This window comes from Pteropus alecto, unplaced genomic scaffold (genome assembly GCF_000325575.1).
Source record: "Pteropus alecto unplaced genomic scaffold, ASM32557v1 scaffold321, whole genome shotgun sequence".
Classification (NCBI taxonomy): Eukaryota; Metazoa; Chordata; class Mammalia; order Chiroptera; family Pteropodidae; genus Pteropus; species Pteropus alecto.
The window spans coordinates 67,005-80,399 of NW_006431044.1; the positions used below are offsets into that span (position 1 = coordinate 67,005).

General features: G+C 49.4%; 1 protein-coding gene across 1 annotated transcript; it reads left to right on the forward strand.

Moving 5' to 3' along the window:
• Positions 1-1,186: 1,186 nt before the first annotated feature.
• Positions 1,187-12,291, forward strand: LOC102878122 (zinc finger protein 256). The gene is given in 5 exon segments (XM_025051863.1): positions 1,187-5,092; positions 8,025-8,151; positions 9,803-11,131; positions 11,712-11,867; positions 11,870-12,291. Coding segments are annotated over 5 exon segments (2,178 nt in total). The 5' UTR covers positions 1,187-4,780; the 3' UTR covers positions 12,124-12,291.
• Positions 12,292-13,395: the final 1,104 nt, after the last annotated feature.

Sequence of the window (13,395 nt, forward strand, 5' to 3'; positions counted from 1 at the left end):
CTCCACCGCCGCCCCGTCCCTCCGCGCCACAGCTCCGATGTTCGTGCCCAAGCACGGGGCCGGGTCTGTCCGCGTTTCCACGGAGAGGTCTCCGTTGCCCAGGACGCACTAGGAGCCAGCCGGCCCGCGGCCTCCTATGCCGGGCTTCGTGTCCATTACACATTCTCCACCATAGAAACCAGTTTAGAAAATTTGAGAAACTCATTTGGGATGTTGGGACCCAGGCTGGCCTTCACCTCAGTGGTCTGCGGGCATCCACTGGCAGGACACCGTCTCGTTCTCCCCAGGCAACCTTCGTAGCCTTTCGTGGGTTAGGGCCAGTGTCTGGTGCTGGTCGACCCCTCCAGGGCGCCCAACACTTTCCTTGGGACTTGCCCAAAGCGTTGCTCCCTCAATCTCCTGCAGATACAATCTCCGGAGACTGTAGAAAACATTAACATACACGCATGACCGGGGCAAACCTGATAACGCCGCCGGCGTCCTGGAACTCAGTCTCGGGCACCGAGGGCAAATCCCATCCCTTCACTCCTGCGGAGCTCCAAGAGGAGTGAGAATAGCCTCACCCGTGAGAGGCTCTGCCTAGACCCAGGCTGGCCACGCCAACAGTCGGGACAGAGCCAGGTGGGCGTCATGGTCAGACCTGAGCCCTGCACCCCCAGGGAGCATGTCCTCGCCTAATGCGGCACAAAATACCGTTTTCAGGCACCGCAGCGGGTGACAGGGCTGGTCGACAGGTCAATTCGTCCTTGTGGTCCGCCCATAGACATGACCCATCGCTCTTGGCCCAGAACTGTCGTGTTTGTGCCCATGGGCAAGAGCCTCTCCACCTGTGTGTGTTTCCGACGTGAGCTGACATTTCTGCAGGGGAGCCCTGAGGATCAGGCCCGCGAAAGACAGCGGGTGGCCGGTGGCCTCCTACCCAGGGCTCCGTGTACTGCCCGGGCCAGTTCCCAGCCTGAAGCGAGACACGAAAATGTCGAGACTAGTCGAGTCCCGCTCTGTCTCGGGCACAGCGGCGAAATCTTATCTCTTCCCCATGTCCCCGCAGCTTCGGAGGGAGCAAACAAGTGTTATGGCGCGAACGATTCTGAGACCCACGGAGCCAATTGAGATTAGTTATAAGCCTTTATTAGCCGGCCGGCAACTGACTCTATACCACGCAGGGCTAGAGGAGATCAGCCCCGAGCTTTCAGAGGAGGCAGCTGCTAAAGCTTAAGGCCATATCCTGGTGGTCTCCTGAACAAGCCAGCAGATTACAGAAGCGGAAGTTGGCTGTTAGCATATCTTTGCCCGGAACAACACCCTTAATGAACAAGTACATGGATCACAGAAGTAGACATTGGCCATCTTCATATTTTATACAATACACTTCCTAAACCACACACAAGCAAGTAGGACAACTTCTGGTATCTAAAGATATTTCTTCCCTGTAGCTGACTTAGCTAGTTTGCTCACTTGAAAATCTTCTACCTTTAACAACGAGATCAACGCTGTCACCAGACGGCGCCTGACAACCCGTGCGAACACAGCGGGACGGATCCATGTCTGGGCTATCAGGACGCCCTACCTCGTCCCGGTCACCTCGGAGCGTGTTTCTCTGAGCCGAGCCGGCGGAGGGCGTCCCGCTCGTCCACCTCTGAACTCCTGGCTGTCACTGCCGATAGGCACAGATGGGAACCTTGGACATTTCGCTTCTCCAGTGCCTGCCGGGAAGGGGATAGACTCCCCAGGCGACTCCCGGGTGGCCACGTGGATGTGGAACACTCCCTGGAAGCGCTGGCAGGCTGTGCGCCGGCCAGGCTTCCCAGACAGACCGGCGCGGTCACCCAGCTCTTGCACGACTGGAACACACAAACTGTGCAAGTCTTCAGGGGACAGCGACGGACAAATCCTCTTTATTCTGAGATGGAAACCGGGTGCTAACACGGAAGTCGCACCCTGATAGTTTGTCCTAAATTTATTTTTTTAGGTTGCATTTTCTTTCCTTTCCAGAGTTAACCGCCTGCATCCTCACAGCCCACGAAGGAGAAGCTTCTGGTTTCCAGAGCCATAGAGGCGAGTGTCCTGAGGAACAAAGGTGAGTGGGCCACTACCCAGAATGCTCTGAAGGAAACCAGAGCGTCTCCCCCGCAAAAGGTGCCTATCTGGCACATTATTAGCAACCCCAGGCACTGAGGACACAGCAAGTGCAAGGCGGACATGCCGAACCGCTCATCTTCCTGAGAACGGGAGATCAAACTCCCATGGGATAGAGACCGTCCCTGGACCGGGAGGGAGGGAGACATTCTACATCACCGGAGACGGGACGCAGAGGCACAACTGACGGCTGAGCGATCCGTACCTGGAAACCTGTCAAACGCGCCCACATCTTCCTAATTACTTCTTCACCGCAAATGACCCACGGCGCAACCCTCCGAACCCTCCATCGTGTCGATTCTTCTCGAATCGACAGATCTTATCCATTCTTTGTCTCAAAGGTAAAGCTTCGTGCTCTGGTCACTTATTCACGTCGTAATTCTTTCGTGAAGGTTTCCGTGTGCGTGTGTAAACGTGTCGAAATCGAGTGCTCTTTTCCTGTTAATCTGCCTTAGGTCACTTTTGGTCTTAGGCGCCGCCAGAGACGTAAGAATAGAGAATGTTCCTCTCCTACAGCTGCTCGAGTGTCCAATAAGGAGGAAAATGGAAAGTGGGCATTAGACATTCACCACTTAAGTCATCGGTGTCCCTTGGGGAAAGAGAGTCATTTTTGGAGCGGTCTGGTGGGCGACAAGTATGTAGTGAAATATGGGGTGGATGGCGGGTGAAGACGTTGAAAGGATGCGTGTGGAAAGTACAGGTATTTACAGAAGTTTGCCGCTAAGGTGGCCCAGACAAATCGGGGTCCCGGCGATGAGCTATGTGATAGTGCTGGAATTTTGAAATATGTCTCCATTCTTCTCTGACTCATGCACCAGGAAATATTTTTTTCTTAATCTGGTTCAACAGATATAACTCTCTGGTTTCTGCATTCGGATTGATTATTAAATTGTTTTCACTTTTTTTAAGTAGGTGATTAATCAGGTAGAAAGCATTCTCCTAGAATCTGTGATAAAATGTTGAGTGACAACAGCTGCTTTTCTGGGGCTAAAAGTACAATTAGAAAATAAAAATTTTTACACACTTACAGAGAATTTATTTAAACTAATTATGCTTCACTACCTCATAGGGAGTTCTGTGTAAGTTTTGAGTAGATATATGGAAAGAAACATCAAATTTTGGAGAAAGTGTTGTGTCACTGTGTACTTGATTTCCACAAGGCTACCTGGAAAACATCATAAATTTTTAGAGGATATTACAGCCTAGCCGATTTCTGTAGGAAAAAAAAATCACCTGGAAAGATACCTGTATGTGAAGTCACATACAGTTTTCAGTGATATGAAGAAATCAATCTCGTTTGGAATGTAGAGAATGCGAAGACATGTGGCCAGAAAGGAAGCAATAAATATATGTAATGACTTGTTCTAAAATACATTATAGGACCCATTTTGAGTTCAAACTTTTGTCCTAGGAATAGTGACAGGCCCATTATGAGGTTTAGCCAGACGTCAAATTCAGCAGCCTTCTCTATTTAGTAAGTGTTCAATGGAAAAATGGATAAAGAAGATGCAGTATAGAGATATACAATAAAATTTACTCTGCCATGAGAAAGAGGGAAATCCTGCTACTTGTGACAACAAAAATGAATCTTGAGGGCATTATGCTAAGCAAAGTAAGTCAACGCTTTGTATTTAGAGGTGGAAAAGGTTTGTTGTCAGGAGTTACTTTGGGGGAATAATTACTGTCTTACCAATGGTTGGATATTGGTAAGGGACCATCACCCTGACACATTCCTCTTCATAGTTCCAGCTCTGTTAACTGTGATTCAACCTTTTCGGCTTCATTTTGAAAGATAGTCATTGTTTTCTCATAATTCCTTCAGGACCAAACGGTGGCCTTACCAAGTTGGTGATAGGGACTGAGTATAGTATTTGTGTCCCTTGTACTGTTTTGCCATGTCTGATATAGTAGAACAGAGTCTAGTATTGGAGGTGACATCCCCAGACACATAGATCTTACAAGCAGTACCGTGGACAGAGATGAGGAAATTTGATAAAACATCATTGGTGGTCTGATACTGAGGATGGGAAATTCTTGCCAATCCAATTTAGCGGGATTATTGCTACTGAGGATAAGGTTTAAAGTGTGGGATTAGTCAGTAAGCTTCGAAGAGTCTGAAATGTAGTCGAGGTAAAACGCTGTCCGATCCATCTTTGTACCCAACGGCATCCCTCTATATTTCTTGGTATGACACAATCTGGAGTGTTTTATCTCTTGTCCCTGACCAAAAATACATAAACTGATAACACTGCTGTTATGATATGCAGTGCATGCGTTTGCATTAACATAAGATGATGTTTACTGGCTTCTGCTAACGGGGAACATGTTTTGTGGCAGAATGACTCCACGGAATATGTGGATTTGGATTTGTAGCCTCTGGTAGCACGCTAAGCTACACACCCGTCTGAAATGAAGTCTCCCAAACTTGGGTGATCACCTACAGAGAGCGCTTTGCGCAAATATGAGTACCATCCCTTTAAAGAGGGGGAATCTGCCACTTCCCAACGCACTTCTGGGCTGAGCCTCGTCTTTTATGCCATAAGCCTTTCCCATCGGCAGTCTTTGGCTCTGAGTGGACTACATTACCCAGAATGCTCAGAGTCGAGCGGCAGCACCACTAGCCAGTAAGAACTTAGAAAAGAGGATGTTCTGCGTGTGGCCCGCCCCACGGGCCAGTACTTCCGGCTTCCTACTCATGGCGGCAGTATTGGCTGCTATGGGTTTTGTTCGCCCGGTGCCAGCTCCAGGGTTCTGGATCGAGACCGAGGTGACGAAACCAGAGAAGACGCGAGAGGCGTCGTGGTACCCGTTTCACAGGCGCGGGTGTGAGGCGCGGCGACGCAACCTGGGTGACCTTCGCCAGACCGAGTCGGGGACCACGGTGCCAGGCGCCCCCTCCGCTCCCGTTTCGCCCCAGAGTCCAATGGCGGCGGCCGCGCCGAGGGGCCCGGCTGAGGTGAATGCGTGTCTCCGGGGCCTCACCGCCCTGAGACCCTCGACCGTAAAGCCCCGCGTGCGGGCACTGCTCCGGTCCTGCAGCCCAGGCCCGGCGTCCGGGACCATGAGGCGTCGGTGGGCGACATCGAGGTGATCATCTGGGCAGCGGTGATCCCGAGCACGGAGGCCTTCATGTTAAACAGCTCCAGTCCCATCTTTCTGGCCGGACAGGGGTGCAGGGAGGCCCGAGCCCCCTGAAGTCCCCCGTGCCCTCGGTCCTCCAAGGCTTGCCTCGTTCCACATTCCCATGGCGGCCAAGTGCTGCTGGAACCACCGGGAAGCGGAGGGTATCCTAGCCCCTCACCCCTACCCACACGTTCTCGAGAATGCCTCTTGGGGCTCTTAAGCGCCATTTCCCCGGATTTCGTGTCTGGAGACCCTGGGGAAACCCCAAGCCCAGGGTCTGAAGTCCATGGCAAGGGTTACATGAAGTTTTTCCCATTTTTGTCAACCGATGTCAACAGGTGTGGAACGTTACTCCAGGAACGGGTTACAGGGTGTGCACATGCGTGAAGTAGAACTTTTTGAATGTTCAGGAAGCCACAGATCTGGTCTTCCCATGTGGTAACAAAGGGCACCGAAACAGGAGTTGGGATTGGAATGACAGCCTGGGAAGCAGTGTGTCTGTCCTGGCGTTAATGAAACAGTTGAGTTAGAGGAGGGATGTGATACTATCGAGGTCCTAACTGGCTCCATCTGGCTATAGTCTGATTATAGATGGTGGGGTTGAGAGGGATGAAGGAGGAAGATGGTGGAGGCTGCCGCCATACCTCAGTGAAAAGGTAATTGACCAGAGAGAGTGGTGGCATAAGAGATATGATTGAATTCTGGATGTGTGTTTAAATGGCAGCTCTTACTTTCCAGGGTGGCTGGTGAGGGAGTGAAGCGGAGGACTCGGGGATATTCCTGGGCTTTTCTTCTTAGCTGTGGGAATGGAAGCTCCATCATCTGAGATGAGGCAGGTGGTGGTAGGAATGATATTCATGGGAAGTATCTGGATCATCTGAGATTTGAGAATCACTAGGTGGAGGTATGAAGTGAGCAGTTACCCACACAAGTCTTGAAATCTGGGGAAGGATCAAGGATGGAGATATCGAAAATGTCATGGCTACTGTGTGGGCCAGGGTAAATGAATCGCTGGTAATGTTTAGGAGGAGCATTTTTCTAGTGACAGTGGTGAAGGTGTTAGGGTGCCAGGAATCGGTGGGAGATGGGGGTTAGGGGCTCGGGACTGTCTCTCCTGCTTGGATTCCTGGTTAATGGTTTTGGACTTCAAATAGAAGTGAAGGAGGCAAGTGGCCACGGATAGTGAGTGTCTGAGGTGCGGGATACTATGGCAGGTGACCCAGGTTTCCAGTGGAAGCGTAGATATGAGATGGGTGCAAAAGCTTGGGAGTGATTAAGTCAACATGATACTCAGGCCTGAGATCGTGCTTACTCACCACTTAGAACTCCACTAGGACTTTGTGAGGACTAGTGGGGACCGGGGTGTGTCATTCACCCTGGTGTCGGAAACCAGCCGACCAAGTCAAACCGGGTAGTGTGATGGGTGCAAAAGCTTAGGAGTGATTAAGTCAACCTGATACTCGGGCCTGAGATCGTGCTTATTCACCACTTAGAACTCCACTAGGACTTTGTGAGGATTAGTGGGGACTGGGGTGTGTCATTCAGCCTGGAGAATTAGGTCATCTGTGACTTGCAGGTGTGGTGACCGGTGTGAGTCATCCTGGAGTGGGCACCAGTGAGATGCATCTTTGAAGGAGGCTAACATGGACAGAGGAAGGTTGTGACTGCTGAAGGGACATCAAGTGCAGCACAAGCTGAAGAGGACCATGGGTATCTGAGATCCACATATAGTTCTGTGTTGCTAAGTCCGAGGCCAGGAATGGAGCCAGGCAGGGAGGCCTTCGTGGAAGGATTTGGGGCTGCCACTGCTATTCAAAACCCTGGCAGGTCTAGGGTAACATTGGATGCTGTTGCCCGGTTGTGTTAAGGCTAAACACTAAGGTCCAGGATTATGTGCTGCCTCTACATGTGATACCTGGAAGGACTCAAATGGCCTGAGTGCAAGTTCTCCCCATTTTTCTGCCACTGATAAAGTCTCCCGGTCAAACAACTTTCTCATCAAAGGGACCAGGTGCCATTTTTGCTTATCCATCTCTCTGGGTTTCTGTTCCCACCAGCCCAGACTTATTCAGACAAGCCAGTCATACTGTTTCCCAGGAACCAGGAGGAATCCCGTCCCCTTGATCTTATAAAGCTTGCATTCTACAGGTACCGGCTGTACACTCTTTTTCAGAGTGCAGACACACATGGCCCTGTATAGTCTGTGGTGTCCTCCTCCCAGGTTATGAATCTATGTGATTAATAAACTGCTGTCCATCTTCTCTGGACAGGGTCAGGCGTCATGGGTTTGGCCATCGCCATAACCCTAAGATGGGAATCCCACCCTCACCGGTGAGCTAAAGAGGAGGTAATTAAAATAGCAGTAACATGCAGGGAGGCCAGGGAGATTCCTTTGGCGATGAACCTAGACATGTGGCTGTGGGATCTCAGGAACATGTGTACTTCGGGAGTATGCCTGATGGCTCCAGGGCCCTGGTATCCAGACTTGCGTGACCTTGGCAAGTCTGACATGAGTCCGCGGAGCACTCCATACCAGGTTCACAACTTGGATATCCGCTTATCCACCTGCCTCTTCTTGGTTCTGACTGTCCCTGTGATCAGTGAGCCTGTGAGGATACAGTGGCGCCAATGGCAACAGGGCCTGGTTTGTCCTTTGAGTTGGGAAGATTGGGAGGAGGACGGGCATAGGGTGGATGTGGCAGGAAGAGATTGTGGGTTCTTAGGAGAGGAGCTTTTCCTGATTTTATCTGTCCCCATCATGCCAGGGCAGGGTGACCTTTGAAGATGTGACTGTGTACTTCTCCTCAGAGGAATGGGATCTCCTTGATGAGGCTCAGAGACGCCTGCACCAAGATGTGATGCTGGAGAACTGGGCACTTATAACCTCCTTGGGTAAGGTCTTCAGACTCACCCCTGTGCTGTGAGCTAGGCTCTGCCCTTCCCTTTTCTCCAGGAGCAGGTCTGTCCTCACAGCAGGAACGTGGCCTCTGCTTCCTTCCCTAGTTCCCTGGGTGGGCGCCGTGGTCGGCTGGGCTGAGGTGTGTGCACTGCCCTCTCCTTCCTTGGGCAGCCCCAACCCCTGCTGCCCTGTGGGTTTGCAAGGAAAGGAATCAGGGTCAGGAGTCTTCCAGTGAACATGATGCACACCACCTTACTTGCCTTCTCCTTGACCAGGTGACTTTGTCCAGATCCCAGGCACCTGTGATCCTAGGTCAGCTTCCTCCTTCTAGCTGACAGACATTTCCTCATCCCTGCCCATGCCAGCAATTGCTATCACTGCCATAGTTACTCCTTACACGGACTGTGGGCTGTTCTTCACAAGATCCTCTCCCAAAGTCCTCTGTGGTATATTGTTTTTGTTCCTGTGGCCTGTCATGTGCTGAGTTGTTCTGGGCTACTGCTGGCTGCTCATCTGTCCCGTCTTTCTCTTAGTACTTGTGTCATCACGGTGCCATGCATCTGCTTATCGAGGGATTTGGGTCAGGTTGGAAGGTAGTGGTTCACAGGTATACTGAATCCAGCCGTGGCAAGATGGGCTCAGAGGGAGCCTGTCCCTGAGGAGCGGCACGTGGACAAGGGCATGATGTCAGTACTGTGTTCAAATCATACCAGAAACCTCTTCTGTTTGACTAATAGTTCGATGTCAATGCCGACAGCCACACTTCATTTCTGTCTCTCCCTTTCTTGACAGTTTGTCAAATTGTCAACTCTACCACTTGTCACTCCTACTCTGACTTCCAGCCTGGGGTTAACCTCACATCTGAACTTTATGTCTCACCCGTTTAGCTCACCACTCCATTGGCACTGCTTTCCACATTGGCTCATGTGTGTCGTGTCCGAGGTGTGCACATCATCTGCAACAGTCCTTGATCACCAGCTGCCCCATCACAGTCATATCTTCTTGGGTCTGGACACACTTTTCTGCACTGCACTCACGTGTCAACAGCAGACAAGTTCCTTTGGAAAGTCATTAGTGCAGAAATGAATCATAGACCCTGTCTTCTCTGTCACATTGAACGGTGGTGTCCTTCACTTCATGAAGACTCCCCCATTCTGCGCTTTTGATAACGCACTCATGCTAGGCAGCCCCATTCTCCACCTGAACCAACTCCCTGATCTTGCACACAATCACTTGGATTATTGGTTCCTAGGTTCATTAGACATGGACTTGCATAGTAGCTGTTTCCTCTCACCACAGGTGACACGAACTTTACCAGCATTTCTTGCTTTCAGGTAGTTGCCATGGAGTCCAGGATGAGGAGGCACCTTCTGAGCAGAGCATTTCGGTGCAGAAATGAATTGTAGACCCTGTCTTCTCTGTCACGGTGAACAGTGGTGTCCTTCACTTCATGAATACTCCCCCATTCTGCGCTTTTGATAGCGCACTCATGCTAGGCAGCCCCATTCTCCACCTGAACCAACTCCCTGATCTCGCACACAATCACTTGGATTGGTTTCTGGGTTCGTTAGACGTGAACTTGCATAGTAGCTGTTTCCTCCCACCAAAGGCGACAAGAACTTTACCAGCATTTCTTGCTTTCAGGTAGTTGGCATGGAGCCCAGGATGAGGAGGCACCTTCTGAGCAGAGCATTTCTGTACGAGGAGGGTCGGGATCACGAGTCAGGACTCCCAAGGCAGGTGTGTCTCTCCAGAAGCCCTGGCCCTGTGAGATGTATGGTGTGGACTTGAGAGACATTTCGCACTTAACTAAGCACCAGGGAACACCTCATGGGCAGAAACTGTACAGGACTGGAGCATATGAAGGACAATTGTATTTCAGTGCAGAACTTCAGCATCAGAAGCAGCACACTGGAGAGAAATGCTTTGGAAGCAACACGGGCAAAGTATCATTCGTGAAGGATTGCACATTCTGTGTGTCTGGGAAGCCTCTATTCTGTGGAGAGGGTGTGAGGGACTTCTTGGCCATCTCAAGGGTTCTCCAGCATGAGGCAACACGCACCAGGGAGAAGTCAAACAGGAACACTGAGTGTGGGGCAGGCTGTCACAAGGGGGAAAATCATTATGACTCTGATGAAGGTACAAATGACTTCATTTGCAAACGCACACTTGTTCTGCACCTGAGAGTCCATACTAGAGAAAGATGCTACATGTGCAGTGAATGTGGAAAATCTTATAGCACGAGCTACAGCCTTAATGACCACTGGAGAGTTCACACTGGGGAAAAGCCCTATGAGTGTGAAAACTGTGGGAAGTCCTTTAGGCAAAGCTCCGGCCTTACTCATCACCGTCGAGTCCATTCTGGAGAAAAACCTTATGAGTGCGGCGAATGTGGGAAGTCCTTTAGCCAAAGCTCTAGTCTCATTAAACACCACAGAGTTCACACTGGAGAAAAGCCCTACGAGTGCAGCGAATGTGGGAAGTCCTTTAGCCACGTCTCGAGCCTCATTCAACACCAGAGAGGTCACACTGGTGAAAGGCCTTATGAGTGCAATGAATGTGGGAAGCCCTTTACCCACCAATCAGATCTGATTCGACACCAGAGAGTTCACACTGGAGAGAGACCTTATGTGTGTAGTGACTGTGGGAAGTCCTTTAGACAGTTCTTCACCCTCATTGGACACCGGAGTGTCCACACCGGAGAAAGGCCGTATGAGTGCAGTGTCTGTGGGAAAGGCTTTAGCCGTCAAGTTATCCTCACTGAACATCAGAGAGTTCACACCGGAGAAAGACCTTATCAGTGCAGCGAATGTGGAAAATCCTTTACCCGCAAATCTGATCTCCTTCAACATCTGAGAATTCATACTGGCACAAGACCTTATGAGTGCGGTGAATGTGGGAAGTCTTTCAGCCAGCATTCTGGCCTTACTCATCACCGTCGAATCCATTCTGGAGAAAAGGCTTATGAGTGTGGTGAATGTAGGAAACCCTTCATCTATAAATCTGATCTCCATCAACTGAGACCTTATGAGTGCAGTGAATGTGGGAAGTCTTTTAGCCAGCGGTCTGGCCTTACTCATCACCGTCGAGTCCATTCTGGAGAAAAGGCTTATGAGTGTGGTGAATGTAGGAAACCCTTCATCTATAAATCTGATCTCCATCAACACCAGAGAGTTCACGCTAAAGAAAGACATCATGTGTAGTGAATGCGGGAAGTCATTTGCCATAAATCTCACCTGAAACCCCAGCCAGTTCACACTGGAGAAAAGCCTTAAGTGTTCTGGGAACGTTTTCTTTTGTCATTCAGTATAACAGTACTGGAGGAGACACTGTAGAAGCCATTACCTGAATTTAAATCTCTTTGGTCCAGATATTCACTGTGCTAGATTCTGAGAAGTTTCAGGTACATGTGAGCTTTTAAGGAACTGCATTGCACTTTCTAACCTGCCCCTGGCTGTTACTAGGAGTGTGGTGAATGTAGGAAATCCTTTCGCCGAAGCTCTTGCCTCAATAAGCATCGGAGAGTTCACACTGGAGAAAAGCCCTATGTGTAGGGAATGTGGAAAGTCCTTTAGCCAAAGCTCTAGCCTCATTCAACACCAGAGAGGTCACACTGGAGAAAAGCCCTATGCATGCAATGAATGTGGGAAGTCCTTTACCTACAAATCCGATCTTATTCAGCATCAGAGAGTTCACACTGGAGAAAGACCGTAAGCGAATGTGGAAAATCCTTTACCCGCAAATCTGATCTCATTCAACACCTGAGAATTCATACTGGCACAAGGCCTTATGAGTGCAGTGAGTGTAAGAGATCCTTTAGCCAGCATTCTGGCCTTACTCATCACCGTCAAATCCATTCTGGAGAAAAGGCTTATGAGTGTGGTGAATGTAGGAAACCCTTCACCTATAAATCTGATCTTCATCAACACCAGATAGTTCACGCTAAAAAAAGACATCATGTGTAGTGAATGTGGGAAGTCATTTGCCATAAATCCAACCTTAAACCCCAGGCAGTTTACACTGGAGAAAAGCCTTAAGTGTTCTGGGAATGTTTTCTTCTGTCATTCAGTATAACATTACTAGAGGAGACACTGTAGAGGCCATTACCTGAATTAAAATCTCTTTTGTCCAGATATTTACTGTGCTAGATTCTGAGAAGTTTCAGGTACATGTGAGCTTTTAAGGAACTGCATTGCACTTTCTAACCTGCCCCTGGCTGTTACTAGATTTATGTCGCTGCCAGTTTCTGTGGACGAAGACATTTCACCTCTCCCACCTGGGTTAACTGCACAGTGCATCAGTCCCAGTGCTAATATACTCTGGGAACCTGACCTCTGTTCTCCCTTTTGCTTGAGGACATTATGAATACCCTGAGCCCTTGGCAGAATCCTCGTTCTTTTTTCTCTGACTTCAGGGGATGAACCTGACCCAGTTTTGGTCAGAGGACCCATCCTCAGCTAAAAAGGACTATCTCTTTCAAGGACATTGTTCTCAAGTTATACTAGTGATGAATTTTTCCAGGTTCCAATTCACCAACCTGGAAACTGCTCTTGTTTATGATCTTTTTGTAAAAGGTCTTTTTGTATTTTTAAATTTGGCAGTACTGCTCACTGCACAGGGTTATTTGAAAGTAGAATTGTTATCTCAGCACATAGAGGTGAACAGAGTTTTGTTGGGATCCCAACCTTTCTGCTTCAGAAGGGACACTATGGTGCAAGAAAGTAACTCATTGTCCAGTATTGGTTTATTCTGCATTGATTCCCAAAGCCTTGAAAGAAAGGATGCATGGCTCTGTGGTCCTCATAATCATGGTACCAGGTGAGAAGTTGAGACCTCCTTCCCCCAGCCTGTAAGGGAGTCATGTGCCATGATGTACACAACTTTCTGGGTTAGTGTCGTTGTAACAGAAAGGGTCAGGTGGAAACATAATTAGGACAGAAACACTGGCTTAATAAGGAGTGCAGGAGACTGCAGTATTTTTAGATGGGATGTGCCTCTTTTGAAAGTTCATCCACAGATGTCCCTCTGACTGGCTGGTGTGATAAGTATGTACAGAAATTCTCAAGACCTCCATAGCTCCTTCTTGTAGCTGAGGTCATTGGCAGGGAGAATAATTAAAGGTTTTGTGGATTCCCTTAGCCTTTGGGGTGTTCCCATCAAGGCCATCGCTCTAGAGGCAAGAAAACAAGACTAGAAGAATGATCCTGTAGTCCAGTGATGTGTCTTTTGTGACCCAG